The sequence below is a fragment of the Mobula hypostoma genome, chromosome 10 (genome assembly GCF_963921235.1).
Source record: "Mobula hypostoma chromosome 10, sMobHyp1.1, whole genome shotgun sequence".
Lineage (NCBI taxonomy): Eukaryota > Metazoa > Chordata > Chondrichthyes > Myliobatiformes > Myliobatidae > Mobula > Mobula hypostoma.
This window is the reverse complement of record NC_086106.1, coordinates 131,836,754-131,859,943: the sequence shown is the minus strand read 5'-3', so window position 1 is coordinate 131,859,943 and position 23,190 is coordinate 131,836,754. Positions and strand designations below refer to the sequence as shown.

Genomic DNA, 23,190 nt, shown 5'->3' with positions numbered 1-23,190 from the left:
TTCTTCACACAGAGAGTGGTGAATCTGTGGAATTCTCTGCCACAGGAAACAGTTGAGGCCAGTTCATTGGCTATATTTAAGAGGGAGTTAGATATGGCCCTTGTGGCTAAAGGGATCGGGGGTATGGAGAGAAGGCAGGTATAGGGTTCTGAGTTGGATGATCAGCCATATCATACTGAATGGTGGTGCAGGCTCGAAGGGCCGAATGGTCTACTCCTGCACTTATTTTCTATGTTTCTATTACAGAGAACTCTGGAATTGAACTCTGAGCTCTGACGCCCCCAGCTGTAATATTGTCACATTAACCGCTACACTATCGTGGCCCTTGTGCTTTCACAAGTTGATAAGAAAAGAAAAACAAGAAATTCAAGGGAAGAGGGGAGAAATTCTTTGAGTTTTATTTATTACTATGTACAGATGTTGCCTGTTCAGTGAAGGTGCTATAGTCACCTGTATGTGCTCTAAGTGACAAAGGCAATGGATTTAAAATTGGTATGCAAGAATTGGACTTCGTGCGTCGTACATTGTTGTAGCAAGTTCCATCATGCATTGGAGATGTTTGAACCCCAGACCAACCTGATATGGGGACACAGCTGTGGCATGGAAAACCATGTCACTCTCATACCATCCACCGGTTACAGCTGGAACATGTCTTGAGCTCAAGGACAGAGGAGAAGGAACGGATTCCTCAGTCCAACCATGTTCTCAACAAGCACAGAGCACCCCCTCTGCTCATTTGCAACTGAAGTATCAGACAGATCGACTATAGGATCTTCAAATCCTACTCATTTAAAATCACAATGAATTCACTTTCTACAAACCTGCAGTCACTGTTGAAACCAAGCCCCTGATTAAGGTACAACCGTCAGCGTCACATGCAGAGGGGAACGGAGACGGGGAGCAGGTCCACAGTATCAAGATTCCAGCTCAAGGACGCATAATCAGTGAAGGCTTCTTCTTTGTTCTTGAACTTGTGAAGGTGGAGAGAGGGTCTTTCTAATGTTGTGTTCACCAATGCTGGTCCGGTGCTGGGATATTGCAGTATCTACAGGCTGATCTGTGCAGGATGGACTGCATCACCCCAAAATGGCAAGACATTGAGTATGATTGGCATCTGGAGCTAGCCAGGAGATCTGGGATGGAGGCCTCAAATCCAGCGAGCAAACTTCCCTTTCACTCAGCTTTGGTGATGGAAACCCAGCAACTATGTCACATTAATCCAGAGAATTTGATTTCATTTTAAAAGAGGAACCTACTCATGGTCCAGTAACGTTACAGTCCCAGTTATCCAGAGATCTGGACTAATTATTCTGCGAGCAGGATGTAAGTTAGAACTCTGAGAATTGGAATTCACTTGAAAATGTCAGGGAAAGAGATGCTGGACTTGGCCAGGTTGTTGTAAAGCTGCTAGACTGTTATAGAAAGCCAATCAGTTCAACAACGTCATTTAGAGATGGAAACCTGCTCAGTTTGGGCTATAGGTGATCCAGGTTCTTTACTAAATGACTCTTAACCTCCCTCTAAATGACTCACAGCAGGACCACGAGGAATGAAGCATATGTGACCAGCCTTCCCACATAAGGAGCCATAAGGCATGGTATACAAGTTGCATATATAGGTTGTCGGTGAGGCCAGACTGTGTAAGGGTTTGCTCCTGTTATAGGGAAGGCGTGCCTAAACTAGAAAGAGTGCAGAAATTTACGAGGATGCTGCGAGGGATTTTTGAGAGGTTGCCAAGCTAGGTCCTAATTCCTTGGAGTACAGAAGGATAAGGGTTGAACTTGATAACAGATAAGGAGGATAGTACCAGCCTTTTCTCCAGGGTAGGGAAATCCAAAGCTAAGAAGTATAGATTTAGGATGAAAGGGGAAAGATTCTAAAGGGACCTGAGGGGAAATCTTTTCACACAGAGGTTGGTGAGCGGGGAGAGAGAGAAAGAGAGGAGGCGAGAGAGAGTGATAGGGAGAAAGAGAGTGAAAGAGACAAGGACAGAGAGAGCGAAGTGGGGGGCTGAAAGGCAAATAAAGAGAAGGGGGAGAGGGTAGGGTATAGGGAGAGGGAAGAGGAGTGATGAGAGTGGAAGTGGGAGAGAGGAAAGAAAGAGAGAAAATGAAGGGAAGAAAGGTGGGGAGAGAGAAAAAGAAGGGAAGGGGAAAAGAGAGAATGAAGAGGAAGAGGGGAAGAAGAGGAAGCACGACAAGAAGGAACGAGAGGGGAGAGAGATCGAGAGAGAATGAGAGCAGAGACAGGAGATTTACCTCCTTTTTCACTGAACACACATGTATGCTCTGTATTTTACTAGGGTTCATGGAAGCAGGATAAAAGGAGAATACTCTGACGTCACACAGGTTAGCACGTAGCTACACAGCTTGGAACAAATTCCTGCTCCAGGTTCCCTGGAATTATGATGTGAAAGGTGACAAAAATGCAGATTCAGCTCATGAACAAACACAATACAATTAACCTTGGAGAGGGTTGGTCCCAACATCTCACCCACTTCCTGTGAGCTCTGAATCTGATTGGATGGTGATCTCTGAAAGAGTTGGGATAGAATGTTGAAGTTGTATATGACATTGGTGAGGATCTGTTTGGAGGATTTCTACAAATAATTTACTTATTTCAAATGTAGTGAATTACTACACGATTTGCAACCTTTGAACGTAATGGAATAATTTTCCTACAGGAAAGATGTAAATGAGATTGAAAGAGTACAGAGAAAATTTACAAGGATGTTGCTGGGACTTGAGGACCTGAGATACAGGGAAAGATTGAATAGGTTGGACTTTATTCCCTCGAGCGTAGGAGTTGATAAGAGATATACAAAATTATGAGGGGTATAGATAGAGTAAACTGGCTTTTTCCACTGACTAGAGAGACTAAAACTACAGGTTATAGGTTAAGGGTGAAAAGTGAAATGTTTAGGGGGAATACAAGGGGGATCTTCTTCACTGGTGCGAGTGTGGAACAAGCTGCCAGCAGAAGTGTGGGTTCGATTTCAACATTTAAGAGAATTTTGGGTGGATACATGAATGGGGAGGGTGTAGAGGGCAATGGTCCGGTTGTGTGTCGGTGGAAGTAGGCAGAATAACAGTTTGGCATGGACTAGATGGGCTGAATGGCCTGTTCCTCTGCTGCAGTGTTCTATGACTCCAGTGGATTATCTGACAACGAATGGACGCACACTCTGAAAAGAGCTTCTGTGTCCTTGAGCTTGTCAACAGAACACAACTTCAACATTGTCATCTGCCAATTGGAACGGTAAGATGTGACTGGGGAGAAGGGCACAACGACCCTCGGCAGTTCCCTGTGGTCGCAAATCAAGTATGAAAACATACCAACATACTAAAAACTTCCATAAGAAGCGTGACAGATATAATTACATATAAATATCAGCTATGATTGTCAACAGTATCAACATATCAATGAAAACAGTGTATGAAAAATTCTTTCTGTGATAGAGCAACATTAATATCATGGAGAATGTAAACATTATTTCCTCAAGATGATCTGGCATCCACTCACAGAATACTCAGCAATCATAAGAAGAGGAATTGCCTCTATATGTCCAAACCCTTCAACCTGAGAACCCAAGAACTCAGTCACAAGTTGGGAGCAGATCCTTGCACAAACATGTCTTTGATTCCACGTTGCGAGAGGTATGTTTTCTGCCGTTATATCCAAATTCTCACCACCAGGACCCTTGGAGTTTATTTACACGATTGCTCTGAGAAATGGAGCCACCTTGCACGTGTATCATGAGGTGGATAATGTTGGTCCTCATGGGTGAGAGAGGCATGTAGCAGAGGTGGGCAAACATTCAGCTTGTGATGCTCCTCCAAAAGAAAATGGAGATGTGGAGACAGAGAAGGATGAGATCTGAACTGTACCCAGAAGATCAGGACCAGAGATCCTGGAGCGTTCAGGTCAGAGAGAAGAACTAACTTTCCTGAACTTATGGAAGTCCAAACCTGAAAGACAAAAGAAGAGAGTCACACACATCACATTGAAACTGTGGACTGCAGGCAGCTTTTCTGCACAGGTTTCCTGTCATCTTCAGATTCGACGGACCAGGACCTCTGAAGAATGACAATAAAGAATCTTAAGCTCTGGAGTCTGAGTTCAAGGTCCTCCTACAAGTGGGCAAACATTGACCTCCTTCAGTAAGATCTTACACGTTGCAGTGAGATCAACCCACATCCCTCAAATGTAGACTTAATTACTTTTGGAACGTGGGAGGAAACCTGAGCACCCGGAGGAAACCCACACAGTCATGGGCAGAAGGTACGAACTCCTTACAGACAACAGAGGGAATTGAACCCCGTACTTATGATTGTTGGCGCTGTAGAGTGTTAAGCTAACTGGCATGCTACCATGCCACACTGTGAATCACTTTTGGATGTTTCTAGTGCCAGTATATAGAGCGGCAGAAAAATACAGCACAGAAACAGGCCCTGCAGCCCATCTAGTAGTGCTGAGCTACTGAAACTGCCTACTCCCAATGATCTGTACCTGGACAACAGCCCCCCATACCCTTACTATCCATGTACCTATACAAACTTCTCTTTAACATTGAAGTCCAGCTCACATGCACCACTTGTGCTGGCAGCTCATTCCACACTCTCAGGACCCTCTGAGTGAGGAAGTTTCCCCTCATGTTCCCCTTAAACTTTTGACCTTTCAGTCTTAACCCATGACCTGTGGTTGTAGTCCCACCCCACCTCAGTGGAAAAAGCCTGCTTGCATTTACCCTATCTATAATTTTGTACATCTCTATCACATCTCCTCTCAGTCATCTACATTCTAAAGAATACAGTCCTAACCTATTCAGTCATTCCTTATAACTCACGTCCTCCAGAAGCAGCAACATCTTTGTAAATTTGCTCTGTACTCTTCCAACCTTGTTTACATCTTTCCTGTAGGTAGGTGACCAAAACTGCACACAATACTCCAAATAAGGCCTCACCAATGTCTTACACAACTTCAACATAACATCCCATCTTCTATATTCAATGCATTGATTGATAAAGGCCAAAATGCCAAAAGCTTTCTTTACAATCCTATCTGTGACACCACTTTCAACAAATTATGTACTTGCATTCCCAAATCTCTTTGTTCTACCACACTCCTCAATGCGTACTGTTCACTGTGTAAAACCTACCTTGGTTGGTCCTACCAATGTGGAACATCTCACGTTTGACTGCATTAAATTCCATCTGCCATTTTCTAGCTAACTTTTCTGCCATTTTTCCAGTTTTTCCAGATCCCACTGCAAGCCATGATAATCTTCCTACCTGTCCACTACACTCTCAATTTTGGTGTCATCTGCAAATTTGCTGATCCAATTAACCACATTATCATCCTGATTAATGATATAGATAAAAAACAACAACAGACCTAGTACCAGTCCCTGCAGCACACCATCAGTCACAGGCTTCCAGTCAGAGAGGCAACCACATATTACCACTCTCTGGCTTCTCCCACAAAGCCAATGTCTAATCCAATTTATTACCCCATCCTGAATGTCGAGTGACTGAACCTTCCTGACCAGCCTCCCAAGTGGGATCTCGTCAAATGCCTTTCTAAAGTCCATGTAGACAACATCCCACTTGCCTTGCCTTCATATATTTTCCTGGTAACTTCCTCAAAAAACTCTATAAGATTGGTTAGACATGACCTGCCATGCACAAAACCATGCTGGCTGCCCTTAATCGGTCCCTATCTATCCAAATTATTATATATCCATTCCCTTAGAACACGTTCCAATAACTTTCCCTCTATTGATATCAGGCTCACTGGCCTATAATTTCCTGGTTTATGTTTAGAGACGTTCTTAAACAGAAGAATAACACTGGCTATCCTCCAATCCTTCCACATCTCACCTGTCCATAAGGATGATTTAAATATCTCTGCTAGGGCCCCAGTAATTTCTGCACTTGCCTCCCATGGGATCTGAAAGAACACCTTGTCAGGCCTTTCTTAAATCAAGACCACAAGACATAGGAGCATAATTAGGGCATTTGGCCCATCAAAAGGGACTAAAGCAGTATATATTGTGCAAGAACCCTGTACAATCCCCCCTCATTTGTGACAAAGAGTGGTGACAATCCCCCTCATTTCGAAAGTCCAAAGCACTTGCAATAAGGGGCACAGTCTGTACTGTCAAATTCAGCACCAATATCCTGGAAATTGTCCTTACCTGATGGGCTGTTGGTTTGGGATCTACAATCACCAACGATAATCTGTAAACTGTTGACGGAAATCCAAGCTTGCTGCCCACGGTTTAGGTTTTTCACAAACCTTTGAAAAGGACATAGCAAGTGCTGGTCATTAAACTGTTTTCATCATTAAATCTAATAACCCGTCTCCTCTATGTCCAACTACTTAACAAAGTATTGAATAATTTACTATTCAACAAAATATTTACAAAACAAAACAAAACACTTACTATTTAACAGTATCTTCACCTAAAATAGAACCATGGTGCACATTATTTAAGGATGTTGAGGCAAGCTGATTTATAACAAGACAACAATTTTCTGACATTTTGATTTCCTCGTATCCAAGCTGTGCCAATGGTTTGGTGGAATTCCCTTCAAAGTTTTGGCTTTGGTTTCTTTTTCAATGTCCCCAAGTGACATCCAGCAGCCACTGAGGTCACTTCTCACTGATTATCTTATTTAACTTCCTGTTTTGCCCTGTTTCAATTTTCTCAGGCCCATGGGTTTGATAAAGGTTCATGGTGATTTCTGCAACCATGAAACTGTCTCCCTGCTGGATGTGTGTCTGGGATCGAGTGTTTCTGGGCTGTAGAATATACATGTCACAGTTATGTATCGTTCCTCTGCTCACAATGCTGTGGCAACATTTTAATCTGCTCCAAGACCAATCTAACCTTTCCTGCCACATAACCCTCTTTTTCTTTCATCCGTGTCTCTCAAATGCCCCCCATGTATCTGCCCCTACCACCGCCCCTGGTGGCATGTCCCCTGCACCCACCACTCTCTGAAAGTTAGAGAAGAATCTGACCATGTGCCGTGTGATGGGGGGGGGTAGGGGCGCCTTTTTCTGATTGTTGAAAGATGCTTCTGCCGTGAATGGCTTTGGGTTTGTGTAACGGCAGCAGTTAAACTTAAGTATCATTCTCTTACTGAATGGGATTTAAAACCCCGAGCAAAATGAGAGCACAGTGGCGATGTATTATGCTCAGGGAAGCAAACAGCATTCTCAGGGAGTTATTGATCGTGTGTTGAGATGATAGGCTCCCTAAGGCACCCATCTCCTTATTAGATAGGCTCACCCCAGTTCCCCCTTCATCCCATATCCTCAATAACCACAGGGCCAAAGACTCCCCAGCCCTTTGTCTGTACCTATCCCCTAAACTCACTAATTGCTTTGTAGAAAAGTTCTACGCCAGTGGGCTAATACATAATTATACTGCGATAAGTTATATTGAAATAACTTCTGGAGCAATAGGACATGTGGTTATTGCAGCAGTTTTCCAATAAAAAGGGTGGTGCTGTCTTTAATAGACCAGCCGTTGGTCATCCTGGAAGTACAGCAATTCAATTAGTACAAGGTTCAGAGTGTGTAGAAGAGGACGTGTGTAGCCGGGTACGGAAGTTGGATAAGCAGATGGGGAGTGGGAGATCCTGTATATCCCGTAAATAAAAATATTTTTAGCATTGTTTAATGCCGGAGTCCTGGAGGAGCAGGTAAGTGGGATTCCCACCCCCAGCCTCTATGCAATGTACAGCAATGTCATGCACTTAGGTAGCAGAAATAAATGTGCGGACTATTTTCTAAATGGGGAGAAAATCCAAAAATCTGAGATGCAGAGGGACTTGGGAGTCCTTGTGCAGAACAACCTGAAGGTTAACTTGCAGGTAGAGTCGGTGGTGAGGAAAGCAAATGCCATGTTTGGATTCATTTCAAGAGGTCTAGAATACAAGTGCAATGATGTGACGCTGAGGCTTGAAAAGGCACTGGTGAGGCCTCACCTTGAGTATTGTGAACAGTTTTGGGCCCCTCATCTTAGAAAAGATGTGCTGGCATTGGAGAGGGTCCAGAGGAGGTTTACAAGGATGCCACCAGGAATGAAAGGGTTATCATACAAGGAACGTTTGATGGCTCTGGGTCTGTATTTGCTGGAAGTCAGAAGGATGAGGGGGGATCTCATTGAAACCTTCTGAATGTTGAAAGACCTAGACAGAGTAGATGTGGAAAGGATGTTTCCCATGGTGGGAGAGTCTAGAACAAGTGGCACAGCCTCAGGATAGAGGGGTGCCCTTTCAAAACAGAGATACAATAGAATTTCTTTAGCCAAAGGGTGGTGAATTTGCGGAATTTGTTGCCCCATTCAGCTGTGGAGGCCAGGTCGTTGGGTGTATTTAAGGCAGAGATTGACAGTCTCTTGATTGGACATGGCATCAAAGGTTACGGGGAGAAGGCCAGGAACTGGGGTTGAGGAGGAGAAAAAAAGATTAGCCATGATTGAATGGTGGAGCAGATTCGATGGGCCAGAGGGCCTAATTCTGCTCCAGTGTCTTATGGTCAGTGTGGAGGAAGTAATGTCCAGGGAAGCAAGATAGGGAGGCTGTTGACTGGGAAGGGTTGTTCTTCAAATCTTCGACAGATAAGGGTTCCTTTTATCCTCTGCCGGATTCCTTGCATTCCATTCAGGGTTCCCTGTAAAGGATATTGTCTAACAATTGCCAGCAGAAGGAATCGGCAGAGGGGCGGTGGCTAGCATATTCATGCCTCATTGTTGAGGGAGGGGATCATTTGACCTGTATCCCTGTTCCCTGTAAATGATTTGAATGTAGAGTGGTGCTGTGAGTGCTCTGTAGAGTGAATGTAGAGTGCTCTGGAGGAGCACCTGCCTTGCTGGTGAGTAAGGGGGCTGTTACAAAGAAAAGGAAGTTTTGAATGATAGCCTTTCTCAGCATGGTGTGGCCAGACTGTCCCAGGAACTGATTTCAATGATCTTAGATTACCTGCTTACAAAGGAAGGTGGCATTTGTACTGTTATTGGTCAAGAATGCCGACGGGTCGGGTAACATCACTTACCTGGTTGACCACATTGAGAGTCAGTGAATAAGATTAAGCTGGGAACCAGCTCATTAGCTATTACACTCCAGGGTGGGACTGGTGGAATTTTGGGATGAAGGGAGGCTGGTGGACTACTGTAGTATAGTGGGAGGTGACTACAGTACTCTTGTGTTTTATGTGTAACTTAGTTGGGAGCTCGTGTGAGTCATACCAGTCTGAGGTTTGGATCATCACGTTTGCAACTTCTGAGGGGGTGTACCTTATTAAGATTATCAAAATTCATTTCCATTATGATTGGTTAGTTTAGAAACCGCAGCTGTTCTTCCTATTGGCTCGCTGCCGGGTGTCTAGATCCAAATATCCTGGGTATATAGGGAGCACGTGTGGGAGGTTCTGTCTCTCTTCTTTTGTTTAAGGTAAGTGGTGCACATAGCCATTGGGAAGGTATGCTCTGCACATGCTTTTAGCTAAGTATGTTTGTTGAATGTAGATTTGTTGAATACTCAGCTTTGTAGTGTCTGTAACTTGGGGAACATGAATGTTTGGTTGAATTTTTACTGTTGTAAGGGTCTAGTCAAAGCAGAAGCCTTGGATAACTAGTTCAGTGCGTGTTCTCAGCACAAGGGATAAAGCCTTCGCCTCTGGAGACCATCAGGAGCTCAAGAGATGCCACTATGATTTACATAGAGTTACCAAGGTGGCAAAACGGCAATACAGGACAAATTCAACAATCAATTTCCCAGCTCTTCACTTCATCCTTCCCCCTCCAGGTTTCACCTATCACATTGTGTTTCTTTCTCCCCTCCCCTCACTTTTTAAATCTACTCCTCAGTTTTTTTTCTCCAGTCCTGCCAAAGGGTTTCAACCCAAAATGTCGACTGTATTGTTTTCCTAGATGCTGCCTGGCCTGCTGAGCTCCTCTAGTATTTTGTGTGTGTTACATAGGGACAGAATCCAGTCACAGCTCTGCAACAATGTCACATGCAGCATTGACAGGGACCGCATACCATCGTGGACTTCAGGAGGAAACACAGCAGTGCAGTCAACATCACCGCCTCGCTCCCGGGCGGGCTAAATGTTTTTTTGTTCTCGATTCAAGGTTGATAGGACTGAAGCCCTGAGGAGAGCCGCCAGCGAGACCTGCACCCTGGTCATCTCCAAGGCTGAGGTACGTAGGACATTCCAACATGTCAACAGCCATAAGGCAGTGGGGCTGGGCGGCATCCCAGGGCATGTCCTCAAATTGTGTGCTCAACAGCTGGCTGGTGTGTTTACGGACATTTTTAATCTCTCCCTCTCACCCACTGTGTAGTGCCCTCCTATTTCAAATTGTTGATCATTGTCCCTGCTTTGAGAAGCTGGTTACGGACTATATCTGCAGCCTGGACCCCTTACAATTCGCTTACCAATGGTACCGGCCTACCGATGACGCCATAGCCACAGCACTACACACTGTCCTCACTCACCTAGAGAAGAGGGATGTGTACTTTAGAATGCTGTCCCTGGACTACAGTTCAGCTTTCAACACCATAATTCCCTCCAGACTTGACAGGAAGCTCAGAGACCTCGGCCTGCACCCCCCCCCCCCGCCTTATGCAGCTGGATCCTAGACTTATATATAAACATATAACAATTACAACACAGAAACAGGCCATCTCAGCCCTTCTAGTCCGTGCCGAACTCTTACTCTCACCTAGTCCCACTGACCTGCACTCAGCCCATTCCTTTCCTGTCCAGATAGCTGTCCAATTTAACTTTAAATGACAACATCGAACCTGCCTCAACCACTTCTGCTGGAAGCTCGTTCCACTCAGCTACCACTCTCTGAGTAAAGAAGTTCCCCCTCATGTTACCTCTAAACTTTTGCCCTTTAACTCTCAACTCATGTCCTCTTGTTTGAATCTCCCCGACTCTCAATGGAAAAAGCCTATCCACGTCAACTCTATCCATCCCCCTCATAATTTTAAACACCTCTATCAAGTCCCCCTTCAATCTTCTATGCTCCAAAGAATAAAGACCCAACTTGTTCAACCTTTCTCTGTAACTTAGGTGATGAAACCCAGGTAAAATTCTCATAAATCTTCTCTGTACTCTCTCTATTTTGTTGACATCTTTCCTATAATTCGGTGACAAAAACTGTACACAATACTCCAAATTTGGCCTTACCAATGCCTTGTACAATTTTAACATTATATCCCAACTCCTATACTCAATGCTCTGATTTATAAAGGCCAGCATACCAAAAGCTTTCTTCACCACCCTATCCACATGAGATTCCACCTTCAGGGAACTATGCACCATTATTCCTAGATCCCTCTGTTCTACTGCATTCTTCAATGCCCTACCATTTATCATGTATGTCCTATTTTGATTAGTCCTACCAAAATGTAGCACCTCACATTTATCAGCATTAAACTCCATCTGCCATCTTTCAGCCCACTCTTCAAACTGGCCTAAATCTCTCTGCAAGCTTTGAAAACCTACTTCATTATCCACAACTCCACCTATCTTAGTATCATCTGCATACTTACTAATCCAATTTACCATCCCATCATCCAGATCATTAATGTATATGACAAATAACATTGGACCCAGTACAGATCCCTGAGGCACACCACTAGTCACCAGCCTCCAATCTGACAAACAGTTATCCACCACTACTCTCTGGTGTCTCCTATCCAGCCACTGTTGAATCCATTTTACTACTTCAATATTAATACCTAACGATTGAACCTTCCTAATTAACCTTCTGTGTGGAACCTTGTTAAGGGCCTTACTGAAGTCCATATAGACAACATCCACCGCTTTACCCTCGTCAACTTTCCTAGTAACCCCTTCAAAAAAATCAGTAAGATTTGCCAAACATGACTTTCCACACACAAATCCATGTTGACTGATCCTAATCAGACCCTGTCTATCCAGATACTTATATATACCATCTCTAAGAATACTTTCCATCAATTTACCCACCACTGACGTCAAACTCACAGGCCGATAATTGCTAGGTTTACTCTTAGAACCCTTTTTAAACAATGGAACAACATGAGCAATACGCTAATCCTCCAGCACCATCCCCGTTTCTAATGATATTTGAAATACTTCTGTCAGAGTCCCTGCTATTTCCACACTAACTTCCCTCAAGGTCCTAGGGAATATCCTGTCAGGACCCAGAGACTTATCCACTTTTATATTCCTTAAAAGCGCTAGTACTTCCTCTTCTTTAATCATCATAGATTCCACAACTTCCCTATCTGTTTCCCTTACCTTACACAATTCAATATCCTTCTCCTTAGTGAATACCGAAGAAAAGAAATTGTTTAAAATCTCCCCATCTCTTTTGGCTCCACACATAGCTGTCCACTCTGATTCTCTAAGGGACCAATTTTATCCCTCTCTATCGTTTTGCTATTAATATAACTGTAGAAACCCTTTGGATTTATTTTCACCTTACTTTCACTTGAGGCTGTCTACAAGAAGGGTCAGAGCTGTCTCTATTTCCTGAGGAGACTGAGGTCCTTTAACTTCTGCCGGACGATGCTGAGGATGTTCTACGAGTCTGTGGTGGCCAGTGCTATCGTGTTTGCTGTTGTGTGCTGGGGCAGCAGGCTGAGGGTAGCAGACACCAACAGAATCAACAGACTCATTCGTAAGGCCAATGATGTTGTGGGGATGGAACTGGACTCTCTGACGGTGGTGTCTGAAAAGAGGATGCTGTCCAAGTTGCATGCCATCTTGGACAATGTCTCCCATCCACTACATAATGTACTGGGTGGGCACAGGAGTACATTCAGCCAGAGATTCATTCCACTGAGATGCAGCACAGAGTGTCATAGGAAGTCATTCCTGCCTGTGGCCATCAAACTTTACAACTCCTCCCGTGGAGGGTCAGACACCCTGAGCCAATAGGCTGGTCCTGAACTGATTTCATAATTTACTGGCATAATTTACATATTACTATTTAACTATTTATGGTTTTACTACTATTTATTATTTATGGTGAAACTGTAACAAAAACCAGTTCCCCCCAGGATCAGTAAAGTATGACTATGACTAGCCAAAGCAACCTCATATCTTCTTTTAGCTTTTCTAATTTCTTTCTTAAGATTCTTTTTACATTCTTTATATTCCTCGAGTACCTCATTTACTCCATGCTGCCTATACTTATTGTAGATATAACTTCTCACCAGATTGCTGACAGGTGGTAAGGATGGGCTCCCTCACCTCTGAGCCTCAACACAGGAGCCCCCCAGGGTTGTGTCCTGAGTCCCCTCCTCTACTGCCTTTACACCCATGCCACACACAGCTCCAATCTGCTGATCAAATTCACAGATGACACGACATTGATCGGCCTTATTTCTAACGGTGACGAGACAAGCTACAGAGGAGAGGTTGACACCCTGACACAGTGGGGCCAAGGTAACAACCTCTCCCTCAATGTCCAGATAATAAAAGAGCTGACTGTGGATTACAGGAGGAACGGAGACGGGCTCGGCCCAATCAATGTCAACGGGTCTGCAGTTGAGAGGGTGAGCGGTTTCTTGCTATACACGTCACTGATGATCTCACCTGGACTGTACACATCGGCTGTGTGGCAAAAAAACCACAACAGCGTCTCTTCCATCTCAGGAGACTGAATAAGTTCGGCATGAGTCCCCAAGTCCTCTAGACCTTCTACAGGGGCACCATTGAGAGCATCCTGACTGGCTGTATCACCACCTGGCATGGGAACTGCAGCAACCTTGATCACTGGGCACTGCTAAGGGGGAGGCCATTTAGAAAGGAGTTGAGGAAAAACTTTTTCACCCAGAGAGTGGTGGATATGTGGAATGCTCTGCCCCAGAAGGTAGTGGAGGCCAAGTCTCTGGATGTTTTCAAGAAAGAGATGGATAGAGCTCTTAAAGATAGCGGAATCAAAGGTTATGGGGATAAGGCAGAAACTAGATACTGATTGTGGATGATCAGCCATGATCACAGTGAATGGCGGTGCTGACTCGAAAGGGCCAAATGGCCTACTCCTGCACCTATTGTCTGTTGCTGAGAGTGGTACGTACAGCAAGGCACATCTGTGGATGTGAACTTTCTGCCACTGAGGACATTTATAGCAGTTGGTGCATAAAGAAGGCCTGGAAGATCATCAGGGACACTAGTCACCCCAACCATAAACTGTTTCAGCTGCTTCCGTCCAGGAAACAGTACCGCAGCGTTAAAGCCTGGACCAACAGGCTATGGGTCAGCTTCTTTCTACAAGCCATTAGACTTATAAACTCACATGACTGAATGTTGCAAGAGTCATAATGCAAAGATTTTTACTTGCTCATGTTGTGGGACGGATGCACAATTTAAACAAATTCAATTCAGTTCTAATTCAATAAATGATTAATATACCCATTTGCCAAGAGTGCTTTCTGTCTCACTTGTTTGGTCCATGAATCTGATGCAATGACACACGACACACCACACACCCACATGCTTATCTTAAATGTCCCTCATATATCTACCTCCACCAGCACATTCCACGTAACCACCCCTTGATCCATAGCCGTCTGAAGGCTCGCTCAGCAGCCTCTGAGACAGTCAGTGGCCCTTTTCTTTGACCTCCGTAATGCCAAGGAGAGAGTAGGTTCTTTACAGAGAGCAGCCAGCAAAGCCTCTACAGCAAACATCTATAGGCTCACATTGTGCCCTCACCCCTGTCTTTGGCACTGTTCTCCTGGTAATCGGCTTTCTTATGCTCAAACACAACTGTCAGTTCTACCATGACCACCTGCTTTGAGGCTTCTGACAGAATGAGCATGTCAGGCCTCAGGAATGATGATGTGATGAACTAGAATATAAAAGCAAGGATCTAACGCTGACAACACACATCAAAGCTGCTGGTGAATGCAGCAGGTCAGGCAGCATCTCTAGGAAGAGGTACAGTCGATGTTTTCGGCCGAGACCCTTCGTCAGGCCCGAAACGTCGACTGTACCTCTTCCTAGAGATGCTGCCTGGCCTGCTACATTCACCAGCAACTTTGATGTGTGTTGCTTGAATTTCCAGCATCTGCAGAATTCCTCTTGTTTGCAGATCTAACGCTGAGGGCTTTTTTAAGGCATTGGTCAGACCACACTAGGAGTATTGTGAGCAATTTTCGGGCCATATCCAAGAAAGGATGTGCTGGCATTGGAGAGGGTCCAGAGGAGGTTCACGTGAATGAACTCAGAAATTAAACGGCTAATGTATGAGTAATGTTTGATCACTCAGGGTCTATACTTGCAGGAATTTAGATGAATGAGGGGGATCACATTGAAAACTAGCGAATATTCAAAGGCCTAGGTAGAGTGAATATGTGGAAGATGATTCCTATAGTGGGGCAGTCCAGGACCAGAAGGCACAGCCTCAGAATAGAAGGACACCCCTTCGGCTCAGAGATGAGGAGGAATTCATTGCCAGGGACGGCTTTGGAGGCAAGTCATTGAGTATACTTACAGTTGTTATTGATAGGTTCCTGATTAGTCAGGGTGTCAAAGGTTATGGGGAGAAGGCAGGAGAATGGGATTGCAAGGGATAGTAAAACAAACATGATTGAATGGCGGAGCAGACTCAATGGGCCAAGTGGCCTAATTCTGCTCCTATATCTTATGGTTTTATAGGATGTGGACCTCTTCCTTTTCCCATTTTGCTGGAATCTGCTGGTCAAACTTACCACTGCCCCTCGCCATTTTCATGCATCAGTTGGACCACATCTCCACTTTTGATCAATAGTTCCTCAGCATCTTGACCTTGCCCATCAGTGTGAGCCTTGTACCTTCCAGGGGACTGTGTCAAAAACAGATAATGCACACTGCTATTACAATATAACACAAGGCCAAAGGAAGACATCCTTCCAAAATGGTTAAACACACAAAATATTTGCACGGAGAAGGTCCCAGTATATATTGAGAAAGTTGAAATCCCCATAACAACAACTTTATTATTTTTACACATTTCCTTAATCTGATACATATCTGTTCCTCAGTGTCCTGGTGATTTAGGGGGTCTGTAATGCAATACCATCAGTGTGATTGCTCCTTTCATACTCTCGAGTTCCACCCAAATAGACTCGGTGTCTGATCCCCTCCACTATGCGCAGCTGTGATATTGTCCCTGACAATTAGTGCAATTCCGGCCACACACCTCCGCACCCCTTTACCTGCTGCTCTTTCTTTACTGAAACTTTGAAACCCTGGTACATTAATCACCCGCTCCTGACCCCCTCTCAATCGAGTTTCAGTAATGGCTATAACATCATCGTTCCATGTACTGAGCCATGCTCAAAGTTCCTCACCCTTATCCTGTACTTGCGGGAATTTAGATGAATGGGGGGATCACATTGAAAACTGTGTTCCCCCAGCAGTTTGTTTTTTTCTGTTCTTAATTTCTTGTGAAACTGTCACTGCCATGTTCTCCCACTAGAGGGCAGTAAAGTCAGGAATGTTAGTTCATGTAATCTACACCCAGCATTCTGAGTCCGAGACCAGTGCTCCCATTCAGAGATCTGGGTGTCTGTATCGAAGGCTGCATCACTCCTTTGATAATATCTACAGCCCAGCCTTCACCAAGTGGGATTTTAAAGGTTAACATAATAGTAGTTTTTGATGGCTCTGGGCCCGTACTCACTGGAGTTTAAAAGAATGAGGGAAGAATTCATTGAAACCTATTAAATATTGAAAGGCCTACAGTAGATAGAATGGACATGCAGAGTCTGTTTCCTATAGTGGGGGAGTCTAGAACCAGAAGGCACAGCTTCAGAATACAAGGGTGTCACTCAAAAGCCTCTATAGTTGCACCGTGGCGAGCATTCTGACAGGCTGCATCACTGTCTGGTGTGGAGCAGCTACTACAAAGGACTGAAAGAAGCTGCAGAGGGTTGTAAATCTAGTCAGCTCCATCTTAGGTACTAGCCTACAAAGTACCCAGGACATCTTCAGGGAGCGGTGACTCAGAAAGGCAGTGTCCATTATTAAGGACCTCCAGCACCCAGGGCATGTCCTTTTCTCACTGTTACCATCAGGTAGGAGATACATGCACCCACACAGTAACTCAGGAACAGCTTCTTCCCCTCTGCCATCTGATTCCTAAATGGACCTTGAATCTTTGGACACTACCTCACCTTTTTTTTTAAAAATACAGTATTTCTGTTTTTGCACGTTTTTTAAATCTATTCAATATACTTAATTGATTTACTTGTTTATTTATTATGATGTTTTATTTTATTTATTTTTTCTCTCTCTCTGCTAGATTGTGTATTGCATTGAACTGCTACTGCTAAATTAACAAATTTCACGTCACATACCGGTGACAATAAACCTGATTCTGATTTAGTACAGGAATGAGCAGGAATTTCTTTAGCTGGAGGGAGGTGAATCTGTGGAATTCACTGTCACAGGTGGCTGTGGAGGCCAAGTCATTGGGTATATTTAAAGCGGAGGTTGATAGTTTCTTGATTATTCAGGGTGTCAAAGGTTACGGGGAGAAGGCAGGAGAATGGAGTTGAGAGGGATAATAAATCAGCCGTGATGGAATGGGGGAGCAGACTTGATGGGCCAAATGGCCTAATTCTGCTCCTATGTTTTCTAGTTTTATGATTCACAGATAAACATTAGCCTGGATTATAACACTCACACTCACCTTGTTCCTCTTTTTTGAACAGCACTATAGGCATTCTAACATACTTTCCAAAGAGAGATGCAGGGAGGGGCTCATTTTAATTCAGAGCATAGAACAGTTCAGCATGGTACAGGTTCTCTGGCCACGGAGTTGTGGAGGAGGGAGGTTAGTTTGATCTTGAGTACTTTAAAAGGTAAGCACCACACCACAAGTCCAAGGACCTGCACTGTGCTGATCCGCAGATCTCTGGTGTTCAGACGGTGTCTTTGAGGGAGCAGTAACTCACCAGCTGGCTTGCATCCTCCTCCTCTGTGTCGTTGTTGCTCGACCAACCCTCGTTTCCCTCCGATCCTTCATAAAAACGGGATATTCCAGGCCAATCTGCAGGAGGAAGACAGTTAATTCACTGTGCCTTCTATCGTCCCGATCACAACATGAGACCTATTGTGGGAGGGGGTACAGAGTTATTTCTGTGGCCATATAGAATTGAAGTCCTATCAAGAGAACTCTGGTCTAACTGAAGTCTGGAAATAAAGCACTCGTTCCAGAAAGCGTGAAGCTGTTGGATTGTTGCCAGTGCTAAATGATTCATTATTATTTTCACTTGGAGATACAATGCAAAACAGGCCCTTCTAACCCAATGAGCCGAGCTGGCAGCAAATCACCGATTTAACTCTGGCCTAATCACAGGGCAAACTACAATGACCAACTAACCTGCTAACTAGTACATCTTTGGACTGTGGGAGGAAACTGAAGCACCTGGAGGAAACCCACATGATCACAGAGAGAACGTACAAAATCCCTAGACAATAGCAGAATTGAACTCCCAGTCCTGACGCCTGAGCTGCAATGACGTCAAGCTAACCACTACGCTACCATGTCCCCAGGACAGGACACCCTCTGTTCCCGTGTTACAACTGTCCCACACTATGGAGACAGTTAACCTGGATCCTTAAGGCAACTCATTCAAACCACGTCCTCAGGGAAACTGCGGACACACCATCAGATACAGGAGCAGAATTAGGCCATTTCACCTCTCTTCTGTACCACCCTTCAATCATGGCTGATTTATTTTCCCTTTCAATCCTATTCTCCTGCCTTCTCCCTGTAACCTTTCATACACTGACTAATCAAAGGCCTATCAAGCTCCACTTTAGATATACCCTGTGCCTATAAATTCCACGGATTCATCACCCCACTGGTTAAAGAAGTCCCTCCTCGCCTCCATCCTAAATGGACGTCCTCTATTCTTACGCTGTGTCCATTCTGTCCAGGCCTTCCAATATTCGATAGGTTTCAATGAGATTCCCCCTCATTTTCCTAAACTCCGGCAGGTACAGGCCCAGAGCCATCAACTACTCCTCATGCGTTAACCCTTTCATTTCCAGGATCATTCTCATGCACTCACTCTGGGCCCTCTCCAATGTCAGCACATCACTTCTTGGATGAGACCCAGAACTGCTCACAGTATTCCAAGCGCAGGCTGGCAACGTCTTACAAAGCCTCAGTGTTTCCCAACCTGCTGAGTTCCTCCAGCACTTTGTGTGTGTTGCCCTAGATTTCCAGAACCTGCTGAATCTCTCGTGTTGAGCATTACATCCTTGCTCTTATATTCTAGTCCTCTTGAATGAAGGCTAACATTGCATTTGCCTTCCTCACCACCGACTCTAATTTAACATCAAATTGTACTATGTGCACCTGTTCTTCATGAATGTTCAATCATTTTGAAACAACTTTATATAGAGGGTAGAGTTTCTTAGTAAACTGCTTTCTGGGAACCGTGATGACAAGGCGAGATCTGCATTGCCGAAATTCTCAGAGCAGTGTGGTTTCCTCTGGCAAACGTTGGATTCCTTCTGATATGGAGATAACCACAGGAAGGAAACCCTGACCACTGCACTCCCCAGGCTAATGGACGCAGTCGGTCAGATGGCAGCAGCTGCATCTGCAAAGCTGTGTAAAGATGGGTCGATACTACAGTGTGAACGGTACACAAGAGTGTGAAACTCACAGATCGCGACTGATATCAACATAGTGTTGTGCGTGGTAGCTCTTATCGAGTTTTTAAGTTTTATTTTATTGAGATACAGCACGAAGTAGACAGTTTCAGCCCTTCAAGCCACGCCACCCAACAACACCGCCCCCCCCGTCCGATTTAACCCTAGCTGAATCACAGAACAATTTACACTGACTAATTAACCTACCAACTGGTACCTCTTTGGAATGTGGAAGGAATCAGAGCCTACGCAGTCGCGGGAAAAGTGAACCAAGTCCTTACAGACAGTGGTAGGAATTGAACCTGGGTCGCTGGTTCTGTAAAGTGCTGTGCAAAACTCTACACTATCGTGCCACCCCAGAATGCGCTGTAGGTCACGTCCAACCAATCACAGAGTTTCTCAAGGAAGTGATCAGGAAGATTGATGAAGGTAAGACGGTGGGAAGCTGGTCAGGAAGGTTTGGTTGCTCAGCATTCAGGATGAGGTAGTAAATTGGATTAGACATTTTCTTTGTGAGGGAAGCCAGAGAGTGTTAGTAGAGGGTTGACACCCTGACTGGAGGCCTGAGACTAGAAGTCTGCTGCAGTGATCGGTGCTGTGTCTGTTGTTGTTTGTCATCTATATCAACAATCTGGATGGTAGTGTAAACTGGATCAGCAGATCTGTGGACACCAAGACTGGGGATGTAGTGGACAGTGAGGAAGGCTATCAAAGCTTGCAGTGGGTTCTGAACCAGTTGGAAAATGGGCTGAGTAGTGGCACATGGAGTTCAATGTGGACCAGTGTGAGCCGTTGCACATTGGGAGGACCACCCAGGATAGGGCGTACACAGTGAGAGGTAGGGCACGGAGGAGTGTGGTAGAACAGAGAGATCTGGTAATACCGATCCACAACTCCCTGAAAGAGGTACCACAGGGTCAATAAAGAGAGCTTTAGGCATGTTGGCTTTCAGAAATCTAAGTATGAGGTACAGGACTTGGGGTGTTATGTTGAAGTTGTCCAAGACATTGGTGGGGCCTAATTTGGAGCATTCTGTACAGTTCTGGTAACCTACCTGAAGGAAAGATATCAGTAAGATTGAAAGGGTGAACAGAAAATTTACGAGGCATTATAGAGAGAGGTTGAATTGGTTTGGGCTTTATTCCCCGGAGTGTAGGAGAATGAGGGGAGGTTTGATCGAGGTATACACAATTATATGGGTATAGATAGGGTAAGTGCATGCAATCGTTTTTTACCAACGTTGGGCGAGACTAGAACCATAGGTTAAGGGTGAAAGGTGAAATATTTAATGGGAACCTGAAGGGGGAACTTTTCTTCACTCTGAGTGTGGTGCAATTGTAGAACATGCTGCCAGCAGGAGTGGTGGACGTGGGTTCAATTGTGACATTTTTAAACAGTTGAAGTAAGTACATGCAAGGAGGGCGATAATCCAGGTGTGAGTTGATGGAACTATGCACAATAAGAGTTTGGCCCGGCCCTGTTTCTAATCTGTGAATTTGAGGTGCCGTCTCTGGCCGTACACGGGTGCTCTGCAGTACCTGTCCGTGCCAAGTGGTGCTGCGGAGACAGAGGGAAGGTGTCCAAAACCACGGGTCTTGTGAAATCGCCATCGTTCTCCTCTGAACTCACAGAGGCTCTCTTTTGTTTCCTGTGGGGGAGAAGATGACCATAGGTGGATTATAGATGAATTCTGCAGACATGGATGAATATTCAACCTCTCAGGCCATATTTCCATTGGTATCGTTTGTGTTGCCTTAACCTAATGCCCTACAACAGCGTCTCCTTCACGCTAAACCAGATATCCGTCATCTCATTTTGATGCGTTCTTTCCACACTTACCCTGGGGATAATGGGATCTGATCGGCTTGGTGCTGAGGAGAATGCCTGTCTTCTGTGAGAGAGAGAGAATCAGAATCAGAATCAGAATCAAGTTTATTATCACCCATTTACATGATCTGAAACGTGTTTTGTAGCCATAGTACTTTGCAGAGACGTAAAACTACTACAAGTTACAAAATAAAGAAATACCGCAAAAGAAAAGGAATAATAGGACAGTGTATTTGGGTTCATTGTCCTTCAGAAATCTGGTGGCAGGGGAAGGAGCTGTTCCTGAATCTGAGTGCATGTCTTCAGGCTCCTGTACCCCTCCGTGATGGTAGGAATAAGAGGGCATGACCTGGATGGTGAGGGTCTTTCATGCTGGACCAGCCAAATCATTTGCACTGTTCATTGGTTGCCTTTTGATAGGTTTCAATGTGCCCCCCACCAGCGGGTACAGGCCCTGAGCCTTTAAAACTGCTCACAATACTTGTTGTGGTCTCGACAATGCCTTATTAAGCCTCAGCATCACTTCCTTCTTGTCCTCATTCTCAAGTGCCCTCATCATTTTATGCAGCTTGATGATGGCATAGTTTGCATTTTGTTGTTTGATTGTTTGGGGTTTTTTGTATTGCTATATTTATGCTCTATTCTTGGTTGGTGCAGCTGTAATGAAACTCAATTTCCCTCGGGATCAATAAAGTATATCTATCTAGCATGGGAGTGAATAAACAGTCGACATTTCTAGCTGAGACCCTTCATTAGGAAGGGGAAGACTAACAATTATTTATTGTCTTGTGGGGGCAAATCAGTCCCAAGACACTTGCCTTGGTGTCTCCAGGACATCAACCCACCCTAATGCATAGGGTGGGGACTGAATTAAACTTCCAGGTCTCCAGAATCTTTGATGTTCCAAAACCCCTTAGCCACATTGCCCACGCCCCCGATGGCAGTGAGTGCTTTGGGTTATTCTGGATGTGGAAGGCGCAATTGAAACAAACTTATTCCCGTTCATTAGGTAAATGAATGTAATATTTTCTGCATTTTAACCAATTTAACCAACTTCCCCCAGGATCAATAAAGTATGACTATGACCATTTATTCACCTCTATTTGGGATATCAAGGGATGAGAGTTCAGTGCAGGGAAATGACTCAATATTCAATGGTAGAATGGCATAAGGGAACTACTACATAAATATGAGATTCTGCAGATGCTGGAAATCCACAGCAACACACAGAAGAATGCTAGAGGAGCTCAGCAGGTCGCTATGGACTGAGACCATTCATCAAGGCTGGAAAGGAAGGGGAAGGATGCCGGAATAAGAAGGTAACGAGAAGGAGGACAAGCTAGTAGGTGATAGGTGAAGCCAGGTGGGTGGAGAAGTGATAGGTGGAAAAGGCAAAAGGCTGGAGATGAAGGAATCTGATAGGAGAGGGGAGTGGACTATGGGAGAAAGGGAAGGGGGGGCACCAGGGAGAGGTGATAGGCAGGCGAGGAGAAGAGGTAAGAGGCTGCAGTAGGGAATTAAAGAAGAGGGAAGGGGCAGGGAGAGAAATTACTGGAAGTTAGAGAAATCGATGTTCATGCCATCAGGTTGGAGGCGACAGAGATGGAATACTTGCTCCTTCAACTTGAGAGTGGCCTCATGAGGGACCAACTGCTGTATCTATACAAAATGATTTTGTTTTTTATTTAG

At 44.6% G+C, this 23,190-nt stretch overlaps 1 protein-coding gene across 2 annotated transcripts in view; it reads right to left on the bottom strand.

Moving 5' to 3' along the window:
* Positions 1 to 383: 383 nt before the first annotated feature.
* The window catches only part of mcf2a (MCF.2 cell line derived transforming sequence a), a 188,674-nt gene continuing 165,867 nt past the window's right edge, over positions 384 to 23,190 (bottom strand). For both annotated transcript variants that reach the window (XM_063061166.1, XM_063061167.1), the window contains 6 exons: positions 21,514 to 21,565; positions 21,213 to 21,322; positions 17,964 to 18,058; positions 15,735 to 15,847; positions 6,197 to 6,297; positions 384 to 3,968 (listed from right to left, as the gene is read on the bottom strand). In XM_063061166.1, coding sequence (XP_062917236.1) covers positions 3,925 to 3,968; positions 6,197 to 6,297; positions 15,735 to 15,847; positions 17,964 to 18,058; positions 21,213 to 21,322; positions 21,514 to 21,565 — 515 coding nt within the window. In that variant the 3' untranslated portion in view covers positions 384 to 3,924. The remainder of the gene's footprint in view (positions 3,969 to 6,196; positions 6,298 to 15,734; positions 15,848 to 17,963; positions 18,059 to 21,212; positions 21,323 to 21,513; positions 21,566 to 23,190) is intronic.